The sequence below is a fragment of the Panicum virgatum genome, chromosome 1K (assembly GCF_016808335.1).
Source record: "Panicum virgatum strain AP13 chromosome 1K, P.virgatum_v5, whole genome shotgun sequence".
NCBI lineage: Eukaryota > Viridiplantae > Streptophyta > Magnoliopsida > Poales > Poaceae > Panicum > Panicum virgatum.
The window spans coordinates 30,706,379-30,732,929 of NC_053136.1; the positions used below are offsets into that span (position 1 = coordinate 30,706,379).

At 47.9% G+C, this 26,551-nt stretch overlaps 2 protein-coding genes across 2 annotated transcripts; both read left to right on the top strand.

Moving 5' to 3' along the window:
* Positions 1-2,129: 2,129 nt before the first annotated feature.
* Positions 2,130-2,769, top strand: LOC120702519. The gene has a single exon (XM_039986369.1). It carries the CDS (start codon positions 2,270-2,272, stop codon positions 2,477-2,479), a length of 210 nt encoding a protein of 69 aa, XP_039842303.1. The 5' UTR covers positions 2,130-2,269; the 3' UTR covers positions 2,480-2,769.
* Positions 2,770-16,547: 13,778 nt separating this feature from the next.
* Positions 16,548-20,853, top strand: LOC120702520 (gamma carbonic anhydrase-like 2, mitochondrial). The gene is made up of 2 exons (XM_039986377.1): positions 16,548-17,016; positions 20,263-20,853. Exons 1-2 carry the CDS (start codon positions 16,596-16,598, stop codon positions 20,637-20,639), a joined length of 798 nt encoding a protein of 265 aa, XP_039842311.1. The 5' UTR covers positions 16,548-16,595; the 3' UTR covers positions 20,640-20,853.
* The last annotated feature ends 5,698 nt before the right edge of the window (positions 20,854-26,551 follow it).

Genomic DNA, 26,551 nt, shown 5'->3' on the forward strand with positions numbered 1-26,551 from the left:
GCTAATATGTGACGCGAGCACTTAGAAATATCAGAGACACCAGAGGTATGGGTACCGGGTGGTTTCTTCCACCGGTGCTAATGTCTGTTTTATAAGTACCGGGAGAGACAAGTGGTAAAGCAAAAGCATCCTCGCCGTCGCCGGCATGCATGCGGTGATAGGAATCGGCGGACAACCCGAGACTTGGCTCTAGCATCATCAATGGATCATTCCGCGAGCCGATCGACCAGGACCAGCAGGCAGCAGGCAACCAACAATTCAGAGCTAATGCATGCTGCATCTGCTCGTCTATACGAGTCTATGACCGATGATCTGACACCCCAGCAGAGCTTCATTTACACACGTGTACGTGTACTATATAACGGTCGTCATGCAATGGAGTACGTGTCCGTCTCGTCGCCTACGGTCTAGAAAGCCTGCAGCCGGTCGCCCTGCAGCCAGGCGGGCAGGACCGCTGCCGGGCGGCCTGAGGGGCCGGCCGCCCCGCTGCCGGGTGACCAGCCCCCAAGGACCTACGCACAAATATTTTCGCAAATTTTTTTGCACAAAAGCCCCTATCGCCCCGCAGCGGGGCGACCAGGTCCCGGCCACTCGGCAGCGGGGCAGTCGGGGTATATTCCTGTAAATTTCGAAAACGAATATATATTTTTATAAAAAACGAAAATAAAAAAATAAAAAAACCGCGAGCCACGTGCCCGTGCGCGCAGCCCGTTGCTGTTGGCCTGTTGCTCCCCCTCTCCCGCGCGCGCCCCCACCCGGCCACCCGAACCACCACACAGCGCGACCATAGATACTGTAGATTCGTGTGTGATGTACAGACTACTATACAGTAGATGGCGTGGTCTAGGTCGAAGCACCCAATGTCGGTTGGTCGGTGGATCCGTAGGACGACGGAACAATCGCCAGTGCCACGAGTATAAAAACATGCGAGGTGCGGTACTACGGCGCTGCAGCTTTTGCATGGGATTTTTTTAAAATTTTTTTGTTTAGTCACGAAGACAGAGCGCACGTCTGCAATCTGCATGAACTTGAGTTTCGATCGGGCACTCATCCGAGCCGCGTCTTTTTTCCAAAAGGGGAAAAAATATATTCGCCAACGAGCAGAGCACGCACTCGGGTTGTTGATTTTCCGGCTTTATATATTTTTTTTTCCCGCTCCCGTTACGGAAAGGAAGCCTTTTGGTTCGATGATTGGTGGAAGCCCGAAGCAAAGCATCCGTGTCCAGCGCATAAAACCATTTTTCTTGGCACTTGGTGAAAGCACGAGACACGGAGGACAAAACAGTGTCTGTTTTTATTCCGCGGATCAGATCGGATTGTCATTCTTTCTTTTTTTTGCGTCGGCAGCTGATGACCTCGCTCGCTTTCGACCAGACCCGGCGCCGCCAAAGCCTAGTGTACTAGTATAGCATACGTGCACACTGGCGCGGTGCAGGTGCACCTTGTGGTCACGTCGATCCATACTTTTGATGATTTTTTTTCCGGCGATGCGCAACGGAAAGGCAACAGCACGAGACGGAGCCCAGCTCGCATCACGTGCCGGCGCCACCGGGCCGGCCGCCCGCTTCTCACCTCGATGACGTGCGGGCCCGCACAGGCGGTTCGGCCCCACGTACACGCGCCGCTCGAGACCAGCCTGTTTCAGTGGATGCGCGTCCTTCCACCCCGAAGCCATGCAAGCGGTGCCAACTGATCGTAATCGTAGCTCAGCTCGTTCGGAGTCGAGTCCCCGACTCGATACAGATGTTTAAATATTCTGGATTTAGTTTAAAATTTAGTCGGTATTAGTATATCTATCGATAACGAATCTGTAGGTTCATAGTCTCTTAAAGATGCTTATAAACGTAGGGCTGCGTGTGTATTCGTCTAAACGAGTAGTATGCTTTGCGTATTTTGGGCTCTGAGTCTGTACAGTTTTTCTTCTTTAAAAAAAAACAAGGCCGGGCCGCGCGTCCGCGCACGTGTCCCCGCTCGGGGACCCAGGCGCGGGGGCCCGCGGGTCAGCCACCGCCCGTGGCTCGTCTGGCCGACCGTTTGCTCTGCCCAGGGGCTGCCGTGGTAGTACAAGTGGTGAGTGGTGACACAGCCAGCCAGCGCTAGCTCATGCTCCTCCTACAAAAACGCAACGTCTCCTCGCCCGGCGGGCCATTAATTACTCCCCCATCCCCTCCTTCCCTGGCTCCGTTCCTCCGAGCGAGAGGTTTCAAACAGAGGGGGAGGGCGATCCATCCACCCATCGAGTCTCCGGCGCCTGATCGGTTCGTCGTCGATGGCGGACTGGGGCCCCGTGGTGATGGCGACGGTGCTGTTCGTGCTGCTGACGCCGGGGCTGCTGTTCCAGCTCCCCGCGCACGGCCGCATCGTGGGCTTCGGCACCATGCACACCAGCGGCATCGCCATCCTCGTCCACGCCGTCCTCTACTTCGCGCTCATCACCATCTTCCTCATCGCCATCGGAGTCCACATCTACGCCGGCTAGCTCAAGCTGCGGAGCCCGGTCGTCTCTTCCGCCCGCCCGCGGCCCGCCCTTCGCCAAGTCTTCTCTCTCCTCTCGTCTCCTCTCGTCGCTTCCCTTTCCGATCTACTCCTCCTAGTAGTAGAATATGTGACGCCTGCCTGCCTGCCTGCTTGCTCGTGCTAGCAGGGTTAGCAGTGCCGTTGCTGGTGGTGTTATCTTGTTAATTTAACTGCAGCGAAAGCAATCCGGTGGATGCTGCAGTGTGTGTACTGTAATGAAGGGATTATCGTGAGATTCTCTGTTCCTTGTTCTTTTTCATTTGCTTCGATTCGTTCGTTGCGCATCGATCTCGGACGAGATAGATAGATAGATGGTCCGGGGCTATGGACGGCACTGGTTCGATCAGTGGTTCTGATCTCGTTTTCCAACCAACCACTACCTCGAATACTCGATCGAATCCCTTGCATCTTTCACGCACCGACTCTTCTTTGTTCAGACGGCGTGGCGTGTATGCCGTCCCCACTTTGCCCGGACGACCTCAACTGGGGTCTGGAGAAATCGGAATTGTTCATCAGGTCGCCCGAGCTCGTGATCGCTTTGGGTGTCGCTGGAGCCCACACCTCCACGAAACAAAATAACGAAGCCGGAGCACGCTTCCGCCGTCCAGAAATTGCTCGGCTTCTGTTCTGTTTGGTCTACCCAGTAAGCAAGGTCCGCGGGCCCCACCCTCGTTGCCGTCAGTTTCAGCTCTCCCTCTTTTCAGAAATAATAATATAGTAAGTTTCAGCTCTCTTTCGTTGCATTATTTTCCTCCGAAAACATCGCTACCAATTACCCAAGCTAGTGTAGTAGTGCCACTACATAACGCAGAGCCACTCGCTCCACGCAGCAGCATTGAGAGGTACTCGTACCGGATATTAATCCACAATTTTTTAGGTTATGATGCCATATCACCGCTGCAAAAGAGGCCCCTGCTAGGCTGCAAATGCGCAAGGACTGCGACGTGCTGCTACGAACAGAGATAAGCTCCTTTATTTGTGAAGCCTCCTTTTCTTCTTCTGCTTTCTTACCCCTGGGATTAAGCCTTTTGTTTTTCTTACTCTATTGGACTAAGCATCTCCATCAGCGGGACCTTTCAATCGATCAGCAGCGTAGGTTGCAAATGTTTTCCCAAACAATCTCTTGTCAAGTTTGGCAGTTTCCTTCATCAAAAGTCAAAATCCAAGTGAGGGCTTGTTTGGTTCGCGAATTTTTTTGGATTCTGATACTGTAGCACTTTCATTGTTATTAGATAATTAATGTCTAATTATAGATTAATTAGGTTTGAAAGATTCGTCTCGTTGTCTACAGTTAAACTTTGTAATGAGTTATTTCTTAACTGCATTTAATGCTCCATGCATATGCCGAATATTTGATGTGACGGGTACTGTTAGGGGTGGTAATGGGCCATGGCCCTAGTGGCCTCTTCACAGTCTAAAAAGGCCCTTAACTTATTTAGCTCAAAATTGTATAAGATTAGAGTCCGGTTCTTTTAGGGCCCGACCCTTAGATTTTCTAGTTCAAAAACTTGTGCCCTTTACCGCCCCTAGGTACTTAAGGAAAATTTTAGGAAACTAAACATGGCTTGAAGCAAAAATGAGAATTTTTTTATTTTTATATTATTTTTTTCGATTTATCAAAAATGTATATTGAATTTTTTTGCAAATTTGTCACCCAGCCGCCGGTTCATCCGGCGGAAGCGAGATATCGCCGGATGGACCAGCGGTAGAACCTATCGCCGGTTGAATCGGCGGTAGGAGTCCGGGTCGATGGGCCGTGGTGGGCCGGGAACCTACCGCCGGTTGAAACGGCGGTAGCTGCCACTTACTGCCGGCTCATCCGGCGGTAGGTACCTACCGCAGAACCAACCGGCGGTAAGCACCCCTATTAATGCCCCGGCCGGCTCCTCAAGCGCCGCCGCCCGCGCGCTCGCTCCCCCGCGTCGCCGCCCGCCCGCTCCCCCGCGCCGCCGCCCGCCCGCTCCGCCGCCCGCGTCGCGCCTCGTCAGGGCCGCCCCCCGGCTGCAGCACGGCGGCGTGCGCCCGGCTCCCGCGCGACGGGTTTTGGCCGGCCGGCACGGCTCGCCGGCGCTCCCCCAGCCGCCGCACCGTGGTAGCGCTCGCCACCTTGGGTCTCTGGTAAATTTTAAAAATTAGTTTTATTAATAATAGTTAGTAGATTAGCACTAAGAATATTAGTAATTTGGATATAGTTTTAGATGTAGAAATAGTTTTAATAAATATTAGTGATTTGAATATAATTTATTTTAATATAAAATCGTAGAACATAAAATTAAAAATATTAGTTTACTTATGAATATTATTTTACATATAAATATTAATGAGTTCAAATAGACATATTAGTCTCATAAAAATATTATTAATTGATATTATATTACATCGAAAACCTACGAATATATGTCAGTAATAGAAATTCTAGAGAAACAATTAAGATAAATGTAAAAATAGCAGAAATATTTATTAGCATTGATTAAATTCTAAGAACGAGTAATTATTGTCGTAAATGTTGGTAGGCATGTCAGATGATTTGTACTTTCAAGTGTTATATGGGTCAGGAGAAGTTAGATATGATCCTGAAGGGGTAGATGTGGCAGAACCACCTGAATTATCCCGGCTCAAGTGCACATGCCATCCCCATAAAGGCAACACCGGCTCAAACGCACTTCAACGGAACAATTCTTGGTCTGTCCGGTAACGTCCCGATATAACCACCGGTTCTCGGATCGAACAAGCATATCCCGCACGAAGGCGAGTCCAGAGATATTACAACCACAATTTTACAACACAGGCAAAGTAATGATTACAAACCAGTTCAAACCATTATTACAAAACCAACTTTAGTAAAACAGTTATACAAGCCTTGATTGTAAAACTTCAGAGTTAAAACAGCGGAAGATAAAACACGACGGCTACAACACGTCGCAAAAGTATACCAGGCTAGCCCAAGCATGGTATCACTCGTCAGGGTCATTGCCAGCCGAAGACGTATCTCACTCTACGGACCAGCCAGGAGGCAAAGAGCAAGGATAGGTCAAGCTAGTGATCTGATCCTCAAAACTCATACCTAAAAAAGGGTTTCAACAGTAAGGCTGAGTATTCTAATACTCAGCAAGACTTAACCGTCAACGGATATACGTAGCCCACTTTAGCTAGACTATGCAAGGTTCTGTGAGGCTCTGGTTTTCCTTTTGCTGAAAAGCAATAAAGAGTAGGTCTTTACTTTCAAGTTTTAGCTTTCAAGATTCTAGTTGATTAACCATTCTATGTAAGCAACTACTATCCAATTATGGTAGAACTCTAAGCAAACATCAAGATTGATCATAATATTGTTGCTCTTATTACTCTGTGTGGCAAAAGGATCAAGCAGTCCCAAACTGTGAGAAGCAGACGATTCGAATCGAATTTGTTAACCTGGCCAGGCAGACCTAACACACACATTTGGAACACCGTCGGGTCGTTCCCAAACAACCGTTGACCTTTTGTTTCCGGCTTGTGGATATGGTCACTCTCCCCGACTACAGGGCTCCAAGGTTCAACCTTGTCCCTCGAAGTCGCATTGTTGCGCAATATAAAAACAAAACCTATCCCTAATAGAGAGTGAAAGGTATATCCATTCCCCGGTCCAATCGGCTACTAGGCTTGCCGCGTATCATATTTACGGAATGTGGCTAGTACGTTCAAAAACAGAACCACCGCTACCACACACCGCGACCTTAGCAAATTCATCAACACATAAGTTATTCTCCCCACGGATGGCGACATCCCAGCTGCAGTATACTCCGATCCATAGTGCAATTGAATTCGTCGAACTTGCTGGGTACAGAGAGGACTGTACTGTGGTTCTTGTTACGGACAATTACGGCTCACCAGTCACCATGAACATGCGTGTGAAGGCAGATTGATTGATGTTTTTAGTTTCTTGTAACGAATTTGAACATGATGATGTTTCTAAACTTGATGTTTACTGATGATCGATTTTGTGGGAATGAATTCAGAGATGTCCTACTTTGTTTACTGACAGTCTGTGTTGATGAACTTACTAAGGTCGCGGTGTGTGGTAGCGGTGGTTAAATTTTTGAACGTACTAACCACATGTCGTAAATATAGTACGCGGCAAGCCTAGTAGCCGATTGGACCGGGAAGTGGATATACCTTTCACTCTCTCTAAGGGATAGTTTTTATTTTTATGTTGCGCAACAATGCGACTTCGAGGGACAAAGTTGGACCTTGGAGCCCTGTAGTCGGGGGGAGTGACCCTATCCACAAGCCGGAAAGAAAGGTCAACGGTTGTTTGGGAACGACCCGACGGTGTTCCAAACGTGTGTGTTAGGTCTGCCTGGCCAGGTTAACAAATTCGATTTGAATCGTCTGCTTCTCACAGTTTGGGACTGCTTGATCCCTTTGCCACACAGAGTAATAAGAGCAACAATATTATGATCAATCTTGATGTTTGCTTAGAGTTCTACCATGATTGGATAGTAGTTGCTTACATAGAATGGTTAATCAACTAGAATCTTGAAAGCTAAAACTTGAAAGTAAGGATCTACTCTTTATTGCTTTTCAGCAAAAGGAAAACCAGAGCCTCACATAATCTTGCATAGTCTAGCTAAAGTGGGCTACGTATACCCGTTGACGGTTAAGTCTTGCTGAGTATTAGAATACTCAGCCTTGCTGTTGAAACCCTTTTTTAGGTATGAGTTTTGAGGATCAGATCGCTAGCTTGACCTATCCTTGCTCTTTGCCTCCTGGCTGGTCCGTAGAGTGGGATACGTCTTCGGCCAGCAATGACCCTGACGAGTGATACCATGCTTGGGCTAGCCTGGTATACTTTTGCGACGTGTTGTAGCCGTCGTGTTTTATCTTCCGCTGTTTTAACTCTGAAGTTTTACAATCAAGGCTTGTATAACTGTTTTACTAAAGTTGGTTTTATAATAATGGTTTGAACTGGTTTGTAATCATTACTTTGCCTGTGTTGTAAAATTGTGGTTGTAATATCTCTGGACTCGCCTTCGTGCGGGGTATGCTTGTTCGATCCAAGAACCGGTGGTTATATCGGGACGTTACCCGACAGACCAAGAATTGTTCCGTTGAAGTGCGTTTGAGCCGGTGTTGCCTTTATGGGGATGGCATGTGCACTTGAGCCGGGATAATTCAGGTGGTTCTGCCACAGTAGATTTGTCAGAGTTTACCTCGATCACAAAAAAATACCCCGAGCTAGAGAGAGGACTTTGATTTCAATATCCAATTGGCTATTTAAAGCTTTCGCCCTTAATCGAGATGAACATGAGATCTCAGTCATGACAGTGGTCAGTCGAAGGGAACCAGTATTTTGGGAGCTATTGCCGCTTGAAGGGACGCAAAACTGGAGGAATTATGTCAATATAAGTAGTAGTAAGGCTTAAGCTTGTGTTATTTGTTCAAGCATTCGAGTAGATTAGTTTTAGTACTGAAGCGGGTTGGGATCATGAAAGGCAGGAAGATATAGTATCAGAAGATACCGAGACGATGCATGAACCTCATGAAGAAGGTGGTGAACTCGAGATTGTAGAAGATGATAGACATGCTGCACACGAACCTCGTCAAGCAACTGGTCAGGCTGATGAAGGGGAGAACATTCCAGAGATAGTTGAAGAGTTTCAGAGAGGATGAACAACAACACAATACAATGAATGATGATTCCTCGGATGATGATGATGATGATGATGATTATCATGTCCCACACAACTGGTCCGGGTATGATTTTTCAAAATTAAGTGTAAATGAAGGTGAAGCGGTCCCTTGGGAATACAAGCAAAATGAGGTATGCATCAGTTCGGTGTATGGCAACAGTGACAATATGAAGGAAGCTATAAAATGTTGGTCGATTCTCTCTTTGCAAAGACAGTTCAAAGTTGTCAAGAGCAGTCCGAGAACATATGACGTGCGTTGTGTGAGAAGCGAATGCCCTTTCGGGGTGTACGCTTCTATGGGTAAGTGGCGAGATTTCTGGGAGGTCAAAAAAATTGTGGAGCACACATGCCTACTTGAGCAACTAGAACCACAACACCGAAATCTCAGTGCAGGTTTTATAGCTAACTACATGTACCCTTTGATAGTGGACAATCCTAGTTATGAACCTAAGTCAATTATTTGTGCTGTTGAGGAGGAGTTTAAATATAAAATTAGCTACAACAAAACTTACAAAGCGAAGCAAAAAGCGCTGGAGATGAGGTGGGGGACGTATGAAGCTTCGTATCACAATATCCCGGCACTGCTGCACACGATATGCCTTAGAAATTCTGGTAGCTCCTATGACTTGAAAACGTATCCATGTGCCCAGAAACCTGGAAAGCAGGTACTCCAACGGTCGTTCTTGGCCTTAGGCGCTTGCATTGAGGCGTTTCCGCACTGCCGGCCAGTCATTTGCATAGATGGGACATTTTTGACAGGAAGGTATAAAGGCACAATCCTCACAGCTGTTGCAGCTGATGGCAACATGCAATTGTTACCTTTGGCAATTGCCTTCGTGGAGAAAGAATCAGGGGATATTTGGTATTGGTTTTTGTAGAGGGTGAAGCAGATGATTGTCAAAGATGTAGAGAATGTGTGTTTAATTCATGATCGGCACAAGGGTATATTACAAACAATCGATGACATACATAATGGTTCTACTGAGCGTCGTATGACTGCACTTTGGCCGGACCTAAAGAGTAGGTGGTGCATGAGGCATATGGGGGCAAACTTTCATAGCCAATTCAAGAACAAAACCTTATGAAGCTGTTCAAGCGGTTATGCAGCCAGAATCAGGAAAGAAAATTTAACTTCCTATGGAAAAAGTTGGATGAGCTGACAAAAAAGCAAACGGCGGAGCTAGCGAAGAACCCTGTCAATACAGAGGAGGACGACCAGGTCTCACTTGAAGACGTGGGCTTGGACGGTCCGAATGTCAGGCGCAAAAGGAGAAGGGCAATTAAGACATTCTCGGAGTGGATTGAGCACGAACTAAAAGAGAAATGGGCTTTACTATTTGATGAAGGAGGTGCTAGGTACGGTTTAATGACTATGAACCTAGCCGAGGTATACAATTGGGTGCTGCGTGGTGTCAGATCATTGCCACTTGTTGGGATCGTCGAGTTCTTCTTGTATCGCACTTGCGAGTACTTTAGAGACCGTTACGTTGTGGCACAGAAGGATATGGTCGATAATCGCAAAGTTTAAGGATACAAGATTACGGAGTATATGGAGACAGCTTTTAAAAAGGCTCGTTTACACCGGGTGACTCCAGTTGGCTCTATGGAACGTCGGTACGAGGTGAAGTGTAGGGACAAAGCCCGAATGGGGGGCCGGCGTGAGAAGCATGTGCAGGAGTGTTCTCCGTCCCGATGCTTGTATTTGCTCATGTCATAAGCCAAAGCTGTTGCACCTGCCATGCACACATGTCATTGCTGCCTGTTTTGAAGCTGGTGGACTACAACCTCGTATGTATGTCTCAAATTACTTCATGAAGGAAACCATTTGGATGACTTGGAGGCACGAGATTTATGGGTTCCGCATCCAGGGACACTTCATAACTGATCCTGGACACAATGCAACTTACATTCCGGATCCAGATCCAGAAATGTTTCAAGGGGTGGGCCGACGCAAGAAGAAACGCATTCGGAATAACATGGATCGATCGGAGGCTGGTCGAGACGTGCGCCTCTGCTCGAAGTGCCATGAGACGGGTCATACGTACAAGGATTGTACGACATTGAGTTATGGTGGCCGAACAGATGGAGGGGGCCCATCAGAAGCTGCTCCAAATCCGGCAATGCAGCCAACGGGTCGTTGTGGCCGCCGTCCGAACAACGATGGACTTGTGTGATCGATGACGATTGTCATCTGTGTGATTCGCTATTGAATCATGTCCGATGTTAAATTATGTAATGTTAAGAACTACTATGTCATAAACTGATTTCGTCTTGGCGTACGAATATTTGTTGTATTATTTAATATTATTATGCTTAATATTGTTATTTATGTTCTGAAATTTTTTCTAATAAATCCTATTATGCAGGTATGGCGCACGAGGAAGGAGCCACCCCTGAGTTGCTTGATGCTCTCGTCGACAAGCGCCACCGGCCGTACATGTCTGCAGTCTGTGGCATAAGCTTAGGGACGTTTTGGGCTCGTGTGCCCATGTCGACGATGACGATACACCGTCGCTGGGTTCCTAGGTACGGGTTACATTTGTCACATATTTTTATTGTTTCCGTAACCATTCGTTCTAACTTGATGTTTCATTTTCGCGATGCAGGCTACGCGCTTCGGGTCTTCTCCCGATTGCGCGACTTGTGGAGGGAGATATTGCCGACCCTGCACGTCGACCTAGGGATAGGGCTCCACGGTTTTAGTTCGACATGTCCCTCCTCGCGACACTTCTCGACCGTTGGCGTCCGGAGACGCACACGTTTCACCTCCCTGTCGGTGAGATGACTCCTACTCTTCAGGACGTGGCAATGCTTCTAGGCTTTCCGTGTGCTGGACGAGCCGTGGGTGCAGAGGACGTGGGACTCTCGTGGCGCGACGACCTTTTGGCTCGGTTCGCCGGGGTTCAGCGCAACGAGCTAGCATTGCCGAACCGGCCCTTGCCTGCGAACCACGAACACGGACCGACAAAGAGGTGGCTCCTACAGTTCAGTGTGAGTACCTAAATATTGAATCTTTTCATACTTATGTTCCTACGTATTTGCATTGAAGACTCGTACCATTTTGAAGGCGGACTACATGAGGGCAAATGCAGATGACTTTACGGTTGCCAGGCACTTGGAGCCTACTTACTGTGGCTGTTCGGCTGGGTCATGTTCTGCAGCTCCCAGGGTGACTCGTGCCCCAAACAGCTCATTCCTTTGGCGCGGTCGATAGCTGATGCTCCACTTCACGAGGTCACACAGTTCAGCTGGGCTTCTGCAGTTTTGGCTGCGACTTACAAGGGCCTTTGCACGGGCGTGACGAAGGTCTCAGCAGAGGAGCCCATCTTTGTTGGGTGTCCTCTACTGTTACAGCTCTGGTCATACGAGCGCTTCCCCGTCGGTAGGCCAGAGATGGACTTCGAGCCGTACGTCCACCTGTCCCCAGACCACGACGACGTCGACAGACCTACGATGGGTTCGTTGTGGTGCCTCAGGAGGGTACGTTATATCGTTTGTTTTACTTATTGTTACATGCCTTCAGAAATGTACGATTTAGCGGTTAACATTTTTTTTGTTATGCAGCCTTCTTGGGTCGGCGTGCAGACGAGGAAGTCGTACCACGACTTCGTGGGACAGTTTGACGCTCTTGTGGACACAGACGTGAGGTGGACTCCGTACACTGCAGCCGACATTTACGCCCGGGCACCGAGCAGTCTTTCTTCCTTATGCCTGCGAGACCACGTGTACTGGATGATGAGGAAGCCAATCCTTTACGACATCCACATCGAGGAGTACCACGTGAACCGGGTCATGAGGCAGTTCGGTCTCTACCAGCAGACCCCGGTCCCGATTGTGCACTCAGTAGAGGCCCACGTCCACAGGTATCGAATATATAGTTCTGTTAACAATTCATTTTTTTATAACCTACCATTTAGCATTGATTTACTCAATCTTTGTATTATAGGTGGACACGTCAGGGCCAGCCACTAGGCTTGCGGTGGGCCGACAAGGTCCGTCCTTACGTCGACTCCTGGGCCGAGGACGCGCACACATGTCGTGCATGTTTCACCAGATGCTCCGATCGAGGCCGCAAGGGTGTCCGAGACGTACCCCGTAGTTCAAGACCAGAACTTCGCCATAGCGGTACGTTTCTCTAATTGATTTTGCATTCTACAAAACTGATTGCATATGATGTGACTACTTTCTCGGTTCAGTACGATGTCATACGAGCGATTGAGTCCGAGGCTTCGTCGAGCATGGGCCAGTACCATGACATGACGCCCGCGCAGCACCAGAGCACGCTGCAGAAGATCGTCGACATGTGCAAGTGGTTTCGGCGAGCCGTGACTTGTCGTGAGGACGACACTTTGCTCCCACCTCAAAGTTCGGGGCTGGTGCCTGGGGCCGGTCAATAGTCACGATGGTCTGCACCCGCGGCACAGTCAGGTCCACCGCCACCGCCACCCATCACGATGGCGACACCTTCGGCTTCTGCAGCTCGGCCCACGTACGTGCCGCGGCCGGCACATTTGTACTCGGCAGGTAAATCATACTCTAACCTCGTGTCACTTACAGTACCGCATCATGTAAAACTTTATTCATCAACTTGTACTTCTTATTCGTGTAGTGCCCGGCTCGTCGTCGTTTCCGCCGATAGATCCGTACGGCGCCAGATCTTCCTCCCTTCATCGTCCAATACACGATTTAGGTACGTCTAAGACGAGTTGTTAATTTGCGATAATAAGTACATACTTAATTGAACATTAATGGATGGAGGTTTGTGAATCAGAGTACCGGCAGGTGGGAGGAACAGACGACGATGAGGAGATTCAGGACGTGGACGACCTCGTGTAGATGGAGTGGGTGAACACGTTATTCTCTGCTACACCGACGCAGGAGGTCGTCGGCACTTCATTGCTGGGGGGCGCCCCACCCGCGACGCAGGACTACACTCAGGTGGAGCAGACGCCTGTTCCTGAGCAGGGTCATCGGTCCACTCGCGAGACCATCCCGTCGAAGCCACTGACATACTCGCAGCACCACACTAGGGCGGCCCAGGCTGTAGAGCGACGTAGCAGGAGGAGAGGGGGCAAGCGCGGACGCATTTAGTTGTAGCTTGTTAATTACTTTGTTCTGTCAGACTATGTTATGTAGGCCTGTGCAGACTATGATGGGATGTGTCCGTTACGTGCCATTGTGATGAGTAAGCCGGTGCAGTACTTTATTTGTGTTTAATGTGTGAAGATTGCATTGGATTCGAATATGAATGTGTTGAACGTTGTGGCGGACATAGGATGCATACAGTTGTCATTTCGCGCTGCACAGCTGCATCGGGCTCATTTATTCGTGCATTGGATTCGACTATGAAGTGAAGTGACATAAGGTCACGTTCAAAGGACGCTCATTGATTGCTTTGCTTATCTTGGCGTGCGAGTGCAGTACTGTGCCGCAGTGAGCGCTGTGGAGCATGCAAGTGCTGAAGTCATGACCAGTGAGACGTCGTGTCGTTGTATAAAGTGGGAGTAGTGAGCGGTGTTGAGCGTGGGAGGGCAGAAGTCAGGAGTCAGTAGCCTTGCGTGTATAAAAGGCGACCATGTGGTTGCCGAGAGCATAGACTTGCAATTCAGGTTCCACATATTTTTAGTTAGCCCAAACAAACAGCTATGAGCTCCTCATTCTCCCGGGTAGCTTTCCATCGGGAAATGGAGGCTAATTTAGGACCCTCTCCTAACGATCCCAATAGATGTATTACAGATTGCAAGGTATGGCTGAAAGGTATAGAGCAACCAGATTGCTATTGCCAGATGCGTTGTGTTCCGAACATATCTCGTGATTATGAGACTTTTGGCCAGAGGTATTGGTGTTGTAAGAATATCGAGGAAGTCCAAAAGGAGGTGCAACATCACAGGTATAGATTAATTTGTAAATATATTTTGTTATTTTCAATAATTTTGAATCGTTTCTTGTTTGCGAAAGTACGCTGGTGATGACACACATACTCATTGGTGTCATTTCCATGAGTGGATTGACACGTGGATCACTCATCGTGATCAGCAATATATAGAGTGGTTGAAGAAGGTGGATGAAGATGTACGCAAATGCGAGCGTGCGAAAGCAGACAAGGCGGGACGTGATAAGGGTACTGCCCGTGAATGATTGATGTTGTACTGCTCCGTCTGAATAAATAATGTAGCTGCCCGGCCAATATGTTGCGTGTTTATTTTCGGCAGCCTCTTCCGCCTACCTATGTAATATTATTTGTTGGAATTACCTAAGACATGTTAGGTTTTGTCTTGGACCTCGTTACCGTAGTTTGCAACAGGTCCTGACATGTCATGTCATGTGTTGTGTGCGTTGAATTGTGTGGACCACTACTTTATTTGTGTTCAATGTATGAATGGTGATTGTTTTGTTTGTATTTATTGTGTGTAGTGGCCGACATACGCTCATGGAGTTGTCATCACGTCGGTCTGAAAAATTTACTTGTAGACCAATACTTCTTAAAAGTCTAGTTGTAGCTCATGTTTTATGAAACGGGTATTTGTAGTAGAAAGTACACAATGCAGATTAATTAGACATTGAAATTACAAAAACAATTGCACTGGCATGTACATAGAACACGCTAACGTCGTGTTCCATCTAGACCTAACATGCCTTAGGGAATATGAAATTCGGACATTAAATTATAGTGATCTACTGAGTGCACCGAGGATACTTCCCCTTCCTAATAGCCTCGGGCCCCGCCTCCTTCGCACGGCGGGCCCTCTCTCGCTTCCTCTCCCTATCAGCTTCACGCTCCCCCGCCTGCCGACGTTCCACATCTGCGAACCTCTTCTATATCTCTTCTTTATCTTTCTTTCGCTTCTCCTCCATTTTTTCCTCTTGCAGCATTCGCTGCCACCTTTCCGCAGCCCACCTTGCTTCGCGCTCAACGTGTTCCTTAGCTTCGGTCGATTGCTCCGTGTCCAGCCACTGTATGAAATCACAAAGAGATGGTGGACTCTATTTCCAAGCCGAGTTAGATTTAACTTACTGTACTCCGAAGGCGCAAACTAGATACTGCGAAGTGATACCTTCGGTTTGTCCTTACCGTAGCGCTTTGGCGGATCGTACTCGTAGTTGTCACACATGAAGAACCTCCTGCCGAAGTCATCGCCCAAAACTTTGGACTCCATCAGCTTGCACAACAAACCGCAGAAGCACATTGGAACCTGCACTCCTTGAGACACAGGTTCTCTAATCTTATTCCACGGAATGTAGGTAGAACCAGAAGAAGACATGGTGGTAGTGCTGTGATGTCTAGTGATTTCGTATGAGATGGGGTGATGTCCCTATTTATAGATGGAGGTATTTGATCTATAGGCATGGTTCATGCAACCTGAAAAGCGCACAGCTGTCAATTGGCGTACCATCACATCCACACACAGTGAACGAGTGGGGGTGCAGAAGAATCCAATGTAAGGTGATAGGACATCGAAATCGTAATTGGAACTCATGAAAATATATTTTCTCATTCTATTAGAGTTAAATCTAATTTATAGTAGTTTTAAAAAATATTTTCATAAGCGTACATCGTCCGGCAATGGAAACTTATCATACTAGTACTGTGAAAAACGCATTAAATTCGGTCAACTACCTGCACAATCGGTCACCATAACCAATAAAATTTCTGGACAATTTTTAGTTACACCGACCGACCGTCCGTCCCATAGGATCCGACCATCCGCCTGTTAAGATGTTCGGACATCGAAATTATAATTGGAGCTCATGACAATATCTTATGAAAACATATTTTCACATTCTCCTAGAGTTAAATCTAATTTGTATTAGTTTTCAAAAAAGTATTTCCGTAACCTCTGCTATCTCTATTGTTTTTGAAATATCTCTAAGCGTAAAGATAATAATTACAGCACAAAAAACCTATAAAATAATTAAACAAATAATTACAGCCCAGAGATCATATAAAATAATTAAAAAAATATGGGAGGACCTACCACTGTTTGAAACGGCGATAGGTACAACAGTATGGGTCTACAGTCCGGCTACAGCGCGGCTATAGCCGGCTGTAGCTCGGCGGTATGTTAAATGGGCCGTGGGCCAACGAACTTACCACCGGTTCATCCGGCGGTACCTACCTTCCGCCGGATGAATTGACGGCAGGATGACATTTTTTGAAAAAAAATCGGCATATATTTTTGACAAATCGGAAAAAATAATATAAAAATAAAAAATTCCAAAAATGGTTAGCTAAATGGAGTATTGGGCTAAGAGAAGTGTGTTGCGAAGGCCCATTTGCACACAAGAGCCCAGCCCAAACGTCCGGTCCAACAGCTCGTCCTAAACGACCCCACGAACGCATCACACCCTCCGCCCACTCCCCCCACCCCGCACGGCCACACCTCTCCACCTCCGACGACCACCACCACCATGGCGGCCGCCTCCCTCTCCCACCTCTCCCGCCGCGCCACCACCTCCGCCGTCGCGGCGGCGCCCTCCCTCCGGCGCCTCCTCTCGGCAACCTCCACCGCCCCCGCCGCGCAGTCCGCCCCGCCGCCGCCGCCGCCGCCGCCGAGCGCGGCCGCGGCCGCCTCGGCAGGCGCGGATCGGGTGCGGTGGGACTACCGCGGGCAGAGGCAGCTGGTGCCGCTGGGCCAGTGGATGCCCAAGGTGGCCGTGGACGCCTACGTCGCCCCCGAGGCTGTGCTCGCCGGCCAGGTCACCGTCCACGACGGCGCCTCTGTCTGGAGCGGCGCGGTGCTACGGGGTGACCTCAACAAGATCACGCTCGGCTTCTGCGCCAACGTCCAGGAGCGATGCGTCCTCCACGCCGCATGGGCGGCACCTACAGGTCACCCTCCTCACTCGATTCGGTTCTGGAACCTTCGCAAATGCTAGATCTGGTCGGCTAGGACTGTTACCTGGATTCCTGAGGTGACCCCGGACGCGGTGAGACTGTTTTCATTTCGGTTGGTGAAGGAATTGTGCGTGTTTGGTAATTTGGTGATACCTTGTGCAACTTGAGAGTGACACGAAACATTGCATGCCATGCTTTTCTGAATACTTGTCCTCAATGTTTTAGTGATTTTGGGTGAAAATTGCGACAGTCAGCATTTGTGCCATAGTGACTGGTTACTGCCTAACAAATTGTTAAGGAAAATAGAACCATGCTTCCATGTTTGTTTCCTATATATATACTGTAGCTGTGCAAAAATACTTATGTAGGCGGACCTGTCGAATGTATCATTAAGTAATCTTTGATCATTTAGATGGATGAAGGATCTGTGTTAACTATGTTGCGTGGAGTGTGGTTGCAAGCTGTTTCATGGAAAGAAAAGAAGCCACCTCTAGTTGTTATGTATGTACTTTTTGGTTCTGTTATCCTTATAAGCCCGGAATAAATGTGAGTTTATTGTATTTAACTCTCATTCAAGGAGCCACATTTGGGTTTGGATTTTCAGTAATATTACCAATTTCATGTTGTACTTTAACAATTTGCTTAGATTATGATGATCTACTAGTTAGCCTGTTAGTGGAGTTGCCATGTAATGTTTTGGAGCCCCCCTGAACTAATATATGGTGCAAGCGGTGTTAGGTTTAGGGGCCTGAAAGGGTACTTTCCAAGTCAGAGGGAGCTATTTGGTACAACTTAGCCAGTTCAGGGAGCTCCAATGTAATTTACTCATTTTCGTACTACTGAAAAAATTCGGTTCACCTAAATAGTATAAAAATACTGTTGTCTTGTCCTGTGCAACTCCTGTTAACGTGGGCCTCATTTCCATTAGATGTGTCCATTTTGTCTGACATTGTCTGGTCAAGATCCCCATGGCCTGTGGTGCAAACTCCCTAGCATGATCCCCTCTGCCCCCACCACTCTTCTCCTTGTCCTTCACTGGTCTTGGCTGCACAACCCAAAGTCCCCTCCATTACCAGAGCACCGGTTCCTCACTGGGTCCATTCTACCCTCTTCAAACCTACTGTCTCTGGTTCCTGGAAAAAGAGAATCTACACTTTGGGGTACACAGATACAATTCTATTCTGCTACTTTGCTTATTACCCCATCTAATTCTTGCTCCCAGAACTACAACAAACAGACAAATGACCCCACAGAACTGGGGAAAAAGATTCCAAGTTTTGTGATACAGCATCCTTTCATCCTCGCGTAGAAAAAAGTAGTAGTGCAGGAAAATAGTGCACTGCTAGTACCAGGAATTTATGGATGCGTTCTTGGTTTCCCTTTCGCGAATCCTTGAGAATGCAAATAACACTGTCGTTACAGCATGGTAATACTCAAGTGGCTGGTGGGAAGTTTGGTTAAAGGTAACTTTAGATACACGTCAGTTTAGGGTTGAGAAACTGTGGTAATGAAATGATTTGGCAAGGGGAAAATTCTAAATAAAGGGCAGAAGAGATATGGGAGACACGAAAAGGAATAACCATAAAATTGATTGTCACAATATTTGAGCTATAACAGAATCGTTGATCTTTGGATGTGACACAGAAGAACCAATTTTTCCTTTGATAAGTCTTAGCATGGTTTCAACACTTAATTGGAATTTCTATAGCAATGTAAATAGCAGACCAGTTGGTGATAAAGATGTCTGACACATCTACTTTTTCTTAGTTGCATATTAGCACGAAGGTCACAAAGTCATCCAGCAGCAGGCAACTCAAAGTGCTGATTCAATTTTTTAGCATTGAAAAAACATGTTTATTTGATGCTACTCCCTCCAGACACTGTTGAGTTTTTTTGTTTTTTTTGTTTTGGATTGCATGCAGTCAACTATTGTAAACTTTGGTTACAAATTATTTCTTATGTGTTTAGTTTGGATATTTGAAAATGATGGGTAGATTTTTTTTCATAAAAAATGTGATCACTTATTAGATGCTTTCGTTAATTATTCCACCAGATTTACTTACTTCTTATCTGGAATGCATTGACAGTATTAACTGCTTAGCGGGATTATTTGCACATAAGTGGCTTCATTGGTGGCTCAATGTTTAACATTTATTACCATGTTAGTCAATGCCTTAAATTATAATCATGATAACCTAGGAAATTTGTGTGATGTTTATAGGATGGAGGACCAAGTCATGGCCACATGCACAATACTATGTGCATATTGAACTGAGGATTCTGATCTTTAGTTCTGTAAATTAAATTTAATGTTAGACCTGTTTTTAACGGGTTACTGGACCCATGCCCATAAATATGTATGTTCTATTTTTTCAAAAAATCTGACATCTACTGTACCTTGATTCCTTTTTGCCTAATGTCACATTTGTATGTTAAATTTTGTTATAAACAATGAATCTCTTCGGGTAATCCGTATTCCTTGTTGATAGTTGTTCATGATATTGTTATTGCCTTCTATTATAAGCTGTGCTAGTTAAGCAGTTGTTATAGTAAGGCAATTGCTACTTTCGGCATAGCTGGATTGGAAATCCCTTAGTGCTAATACCCAGTGGTGAACTTTCTGTTGTCTTGGAAGTCATCATGTATGATCTGTGTGACTACTTAAATACATGCCCACAAACTTGGTTATTGTGTACTGATATTTGAGATGTATTGTTACTATTAGCATCCTTTGCCATTTTAACAGAAAATTGCACGAGTTGCAAATACAAGCAGTGCTGTTTGATAAAAGAAATCCACATGATATTTGATTTTGTTAGAAATCTACATTTCCTTTTAGAAAATGTCTTCCTCAGTCCTTGCTTGCGCTGTAGGAGAGAATAATCCTTTGTATTCCTCCAACCCTAGAAGGGTGGGTATATATAACACCTATACATGGGCCTCTAGATGGGCCTCTATACACATGGGCCTCTAGATGGGCCTCTATACACATGGGCTCAATATACTCCAACATGCGCACCTTTTGAGTTGTATTTTTCGATCTTCTATCCAATGGATACCATTTTGCCTTCTTTTCTTTGCCTGCTTAGGCAACTTTGCCTTCGAAGCATGTATAATTGGATTTTCACCCTCTTGTATCCTCGTTTTCATAATCTGTATGTATAGCTGTAGTTCCCTGTGAATAGCTACTGTTTTGAGTAAGGCTGGCATTGATCTCAACTCCACTTTCAATGTTTGCAGGACTTCCAGCTGAGACTCTTGTTGATCGGTATGTGACAGTGGGTGCTTACTCTCTGTTGCGCTCTTGCACCATCGAACCTGAGTGCATCATTGGTCAGCACTCGATCCTTATGGAAGGTTCACTGGTCGAAACCAACTCGATCCTTGAGGCTGGCTCTGTCCTGCCCCCTGGAAGGCGGATTCCAACTGGTGAACTCTGGGCTGGAAGCCCAGCCAGGTTTGTCCGGAAGCTAACCAATGAGGAGATCATGGAGATTCCAAAGCTCGCGACGGCCATCAACGATCTGATGCAAAGCCATTTCCCAGAGTTCCTCCCTTACTCTAACGCTTATTTGGAGGTTGAGAAGTTGAAGAAGTCATTCTCGATTCCCCTGTAAGAGCATATTTCCCCCCCACATCCAGCTGAATTGAATGAGGAATAAAGGTGCCCAAATACTAGATGTTTTGTATTGAATCTAACTTCTACTCTGGGTTGATCTGTTGCATCGCAAAATTTTTGTCTATTGTTGTTGTGAGCCTGGGGCCACGCTTGCAGGAACCATATCGTTGTATCTGTTTACCTAATGCAATGCAATGCACTGTTCTCGATAATGTTTGTTCACTGTGTTTTCCTTCATTCTGTTGATGCATAGTTTACTGCTGTAAGGGAAGGGACTGACACTGGAGCTAGTTGTTATAGTAGACACTGATTGTCCCTTGGAGCAAGGCTAATAATTTAGCCAGCTGCTGGTTATATCCAATTACTGGTGGTGTTTGGTTCTAGAGGGCTAAATTTTAGCCCTATCACATAAAAAAGAATTTTATTATTTAGGAGTATTATATAAAGTCTACAAAAATAATTGTAGAACTCCTAGTCTAATTCGCGAGATGAATTTAATGAGAGTAATTCATAATTAGCGGATGTTTACTTTAGTATCATTGTTGCAAATCAAAAATTAATTAGGCTTAGATTCATCTGGTGAATTAGCACCTATAGATATCCAAAAGGTCCAAGGCTTGAGTTTTTGGCCCGGTCCAAGCACGGTATACTCCGATAGTTATCGTGCTCGGACCGACACGGCCCAGTGTGGCGTGCCATGCTTGGGCCGCCAGTGCGGCATGGCAGGCGGCCCGACTCAGCCCGCATAATACTGCAATCTCATCGGCCCGCCAAATATCTCACGCGCTCCTCATTTTTTCTCTCCCTTATCTTTTTTTTTTGTGGATTCTCCTTCTTGCTCGTTGGTCCGCCCCTCCCCTCCCCTCCGAGCTCTGGCCTCTTCCTTTTCTTCTTCGATTCTCTGGCGGCAGCCCAGTCGGTGGGTGCGACAACAACAGACGTGGCGGCGGCAGGCGGGCGTGGCAGGTACGATCAGTGTGCACGGCGGCGTGGCTGGCGGGTGCGGGGTCAGCAAGCGTGGGCGCGGCCTCCATCGAAAATGGTCGGCGGGTGACACAGGCATGACGGAGCCCCGTGCTTTTTCGGACGGGCACGGCACGAAAATGGGCCAGTGGGCCTATGCTTGGGCTGAGGATGCGACACGACGCAGTCCGTTAGCATGGTTGTGCCGGGCCAAGCCCAGTCAGTTCGTGCTCGGGCCAGCCGGTGCCAAGCAATGCCGGACGGTCTGAATGCCCATCTATATTAGCACCTATCTGTGCAAAAGATTTTATAATTAGACTTTATTTAATACTCTAAATAGCAAGAGACTCTTTGATGTGACAAGGCTAAAGTTTAGCCCGGTGGAAACAAACAGGATCTTTAGCTAATTGAATAGTTCATCCATAAAATAGTTTGCCGTGCAGGAGAGGATTAACTTTACAAAGTGGCTTCATAAATGACGAAGCTTGCAGCGTAGGATAAGGTTAACTTAGAAGTATAATTGTGGAAGAAAACAAAGCTAGTTCTTATAAACAGATCAAACAGGTGTAATTTAAACATGATTGCATTTATGAATAAACACAGTTATAACCTATTGAGCAGGGAGGTAACTATATGGTAATTAGAAACTCAAAAATCAAAATCGCTAATCTTGCATTGGTGTCTTTGGGAGTATAGGCTTGTTGGCTTCTCCTTATACTTTTTTTTCCTCTCTTCTTAATAAAATGGCTTGCAGCTCTCCAGTGTTGTTCGATAAAAAAAATCACTAAAATCGTCACATAGCATATAATCCATGTTTTTTTGTATCATGTATTTTTGTATAAGCAATATATTGTACATGCATCAATGCAGCGTTCATATGTGCTGGCTGGATAGTAAACGTCATTGTGAGTGATAGGACTATGTGGGATAGATTGTGTTCAAATTCAGATGAAAATATATTAAAGTGTCAGATGAATAAGGACATAAAATTTAGCTAATATACACAGGAGCACGATGGAATGGTTTAATGAATCATTATAGTCAGGGCCAGAAGAAAAAAAAAGAAACAGATGTACACTGGGCCATGTATGTATATGTATAGATATCGCAAGGAGTGACATTTTGTGGAGTGTAGCAGTAGTGCAGTACCACTGCAGGTCTGCAGCAGTATGAAACTATGAATCATCAGTATGAAAATTTAGACAACACTATGCATGTGTGCCGTTTCCATACTTAGGGGAATTATTCTCAATAATCAGGACCTGCGGTTCTCTTGGGGAGATGTAACTAACACGTGAGAAAACAATATAGAACTGATCATGAGAGACAACAGAGGACTCGATAGGTATACGTCAACTATACTCGATGTTTGTGTTTATGGTCATGACATCATATGGAACACGAACAGGAGGGAATTGACGGTGCTTTATGTGACGGAACCGTCAAATTAAAACTCCAAATTAAGCGTAATGGCCGTCATTTGAACACATCGGGCGCATTAGCTTAATGATTTAATTTGGCGATCCTTTCTCAACTCACGGCCCGATCGAAACAACACCGGCAGTCCCACGCGACGGTGGGCGCAGATGGTACAAGCACGACAATATACTTGAAAATAGAACAACACGACATAAATAATGTACAACTTCTTACAAACCCAGTTCAAACACAGTAGTTCTACACAGTTTACATAAATAAAAATAATTTACAACTTCACACTAGGGAAGCCGGGTTCAAACGGAAAGTAACCTACAACTAATTTAGTGTTCAGCCAGTGCACTACCGGTCAGACCGGTATGCCAAACCGGTCAGACCGGTCTGGCTTGTGTGCGACTCGAGACCAAAAATCCGGAGTATCCGGACATATTCTCGGAGTATCCGGACTCCCAAGTCTGGAGAATCCGGACATAAACCCGGAATGTCTAAACCACCACAAACCCGGAGTATCCGAACCAATGGCCGGACTGTCCGGACCCCTACCGGTCAGACCGGTCTCTCCGATCGGTCAGACCGGTCCTACCCAGACCAAAACCTAGGATTCCTTGGCGCGGCAAAAATCGCCCACTAATTCCAATATCCTTCTAGGAACTAGTTCAGGTATACCTTTAGAGGTTTTGACCAGAGGAAACCACCTAAAAACATCTAGAACTAGAGATCGACCATCACAAGCTAAAATACCTAGGGAGGGAATCACGTAGAGGAAGCTCCCCCACGCCGGTTTGATCCTTCCTTGGCCTTGGGAATCAAAGGAAAGGGAGGATTTGGGGAGTTTAGGGCTTGGGGTGGGAGGGGAGGGAGAGGGAGAGGGAGCTCGAGAGGGCGACCTGGGCACGGGTAAGACTGAGGAAGTTGGTGAGAGAGAGTGAGGTTTACATGATGTGGGGCCAACAAAACGGTTGAGTCAGCCCCCAACCGGTCAGACCGGTTGCCCAGAACGGTCAGACCGGTCTGGCCCAGGCTGATAGAATGAAGTTTGAGTTGGTGATTTATCGCTTGAGTTTTGAACTAATGACTGTGGTTAGTTTAATTATAGGTGATTAACACCTGTGGTGTTACAATCCTACCCCCTAAAAGAAATCTCGTCCCGAGATTTAGAATGAACGTGCCAAATTGAAAAATAGGATTGGGTGGGTACCTTGATATGCTTATAGCAATTCAGGACATTTAGACCGAACAAATTCCTCCGTCTCCCAAGTAGCTTCCCGCTCGGAGTGATTACTCCATTGCACCTTATAGAAGTTGCTCGTTTGATGTCGAGTGACCCGGGTCTTGTAATCCACTATTTTCACCGGATGCTCTGGATAGACAAAATCGGGCTCCAGTTGCACATTCTCCATATCAACGATCTTGGTTGGAACACGAAGGCATTTTCTGAGCTGAGAGACATGGAATATGTTATGCACCGCGGATAATTGTGAAGGAAGTTCCAGGCGATATGCTACCGACCCACATCGCTCGGTGATAAGAAAAGGCCCAACATAGCGAGGTGCGAGCTTTCCTTTTACCCCGAATCGCTAGACCCCTTTCATTGGAGATACCCGCAAATAGACATAATCCCCCACTTGAAATGAGATAGCCTGACGTTTCTTGTCCGCGTAACTCTTTTGGCGGGATTGTGCAGTTTTGTAACACCCTAATTTAATTTCAGCATTTTACTAATAAATTAATTGGCTTTAGTTAAATTTTCTAAGGTTTATTGTGTTTAGTTGGCATTTAATCTAATTTTTGTTCCTTAATTAATTAAAATTTATCATAGGTTTAAATTTTTGTTGCATTCATGCTGGTGCATGGCTTTATTTTGTTTGAATGCATAGGAGTTGAATTCAAATTTTGTTTGAATTCAAATAGCTTTGTTTGAATTAGAACTAGAAAGAGAAAAATAGAAATAGAAAACCCATAGCAACCCAAAACCCAAGACCCAGCCCAAACCTCTTTCCCAAGCCAGCCCAGCCCGCTGGCCCAGCCTCTCCCCCACCCCGGCCCACTTCCACGCGTCTCCCAGGCCAGCTCGCCTCTCCTCTTCGCTCGGCCCAGCCCGCACGCTCCCTCCGCTAGCGACCCGCACGCGTGCCCGCCTCCCTCAGCCCACGCGGCCTGCTCGCGCGCCCCGCCGCTGACCAGCCGGCCCCGCACGTCAGCGCCTTCCCCCTCCTCTGCCCCGCCGCGCAACGCACCGCCGCGATCCCCGCCGGGGATTTCGCCGCGACAGTCACGGGCGCGCACGCCCAGAACCTTCCCCGCCGCCCTATAAGTCAACCCCGACCCCCTGTGCCCCCTCTCATCCACCAGTGCCCCCTCTAACCCTAGCCGCCGCCGTTTTCGCCCGGGGCTCAACTCCGGTGAGCCTCTCCGCCCTGGTTTCCCCTCGTCACCGGTGGCCTTGGCCCGCCCTGACCCCTCTGCCGGCCTCGCAGGACCACCACGCGTCTACTCGTGCAGCCCAGACGCCCGGAGGTGCACGCTGCCATCCCCGCCACCGAGCTCTGCGCCTTCACGCCGCTCGGCCTCCCGCTCGGCCCAGCCACTCCCCCGCTCGGCCCAGTCCCGCCCCGTCGGCCTGCCAGCCAGGGCCCGCGCGTCAGCCCGCACCCCGCGTCGCCGCTCTCTCACCCGCACCGCCTGACCACCCGGGCCCACATGGCAGCTCGTTCCCCTCCGCGGAGCAACGGAACTGCGGGCGCGGCCGAGATCTCCGGCCGCAATCCCCGCCGGGATCACGACGGGCGCCCCCCCCAGATCCCCGGCGCCTCCTATAAACCCCCGCGGAACCCCCCTACGTCCACCCTACCCCGCAGCACCGCCCCAATTCCTAGCCGCCTCTCCACGCAGCTCAGTCGAGCAGAGCAGAGGGCTGCGCCGCCGCGGCCACGCCGCTCCGCCACGCCGGAGGCCCGGCCAAGCCGTGCAGGACCTTCGCCGTGGGACCAGCGACGTCCCAGAGCCCACTGCTTCCCACTCCGACCTCGGCTTCGACCTCGTCACTGAGCTCCGGTCAATCGCCACCTCTGCGCCCCGCCCGGACCTCACCGCCAGCCTCTCCGCGCAGCATCTTCGGCCAACTGCAACCCCAGTGAGCTTTGCCCCGTGACCCTTTTCCTTTTTGGCAGTTTTCCGTAGCCTGTAACTCGCCCCTGTAGCTAGGACACCGACGCCAACATGGCGCCGCCGCCGTAGGGCCGCCTCTGCAGCAGCGCACGGCCCTCCCCTCCATGCAACGCCACGATAATGCCCTAGGAGTGTTGCGCGTGCCACGTACGTCACCATGGCGCGAGGACCCGGTCGAATTAGACCCCGGAGCACCAGTTTTGGCCAGCTCCGGTGCAGCGCCGCCGTGGGAGCTGCTGCTCCGGCGAGCCGCGCCGCCCCCCATGCGCCCTTTCCCTCTGAACCGCCCGATCCCAGACGCACGGCCGAGATTAGATCGGCTTACCTCTTTGATCCTAGCCA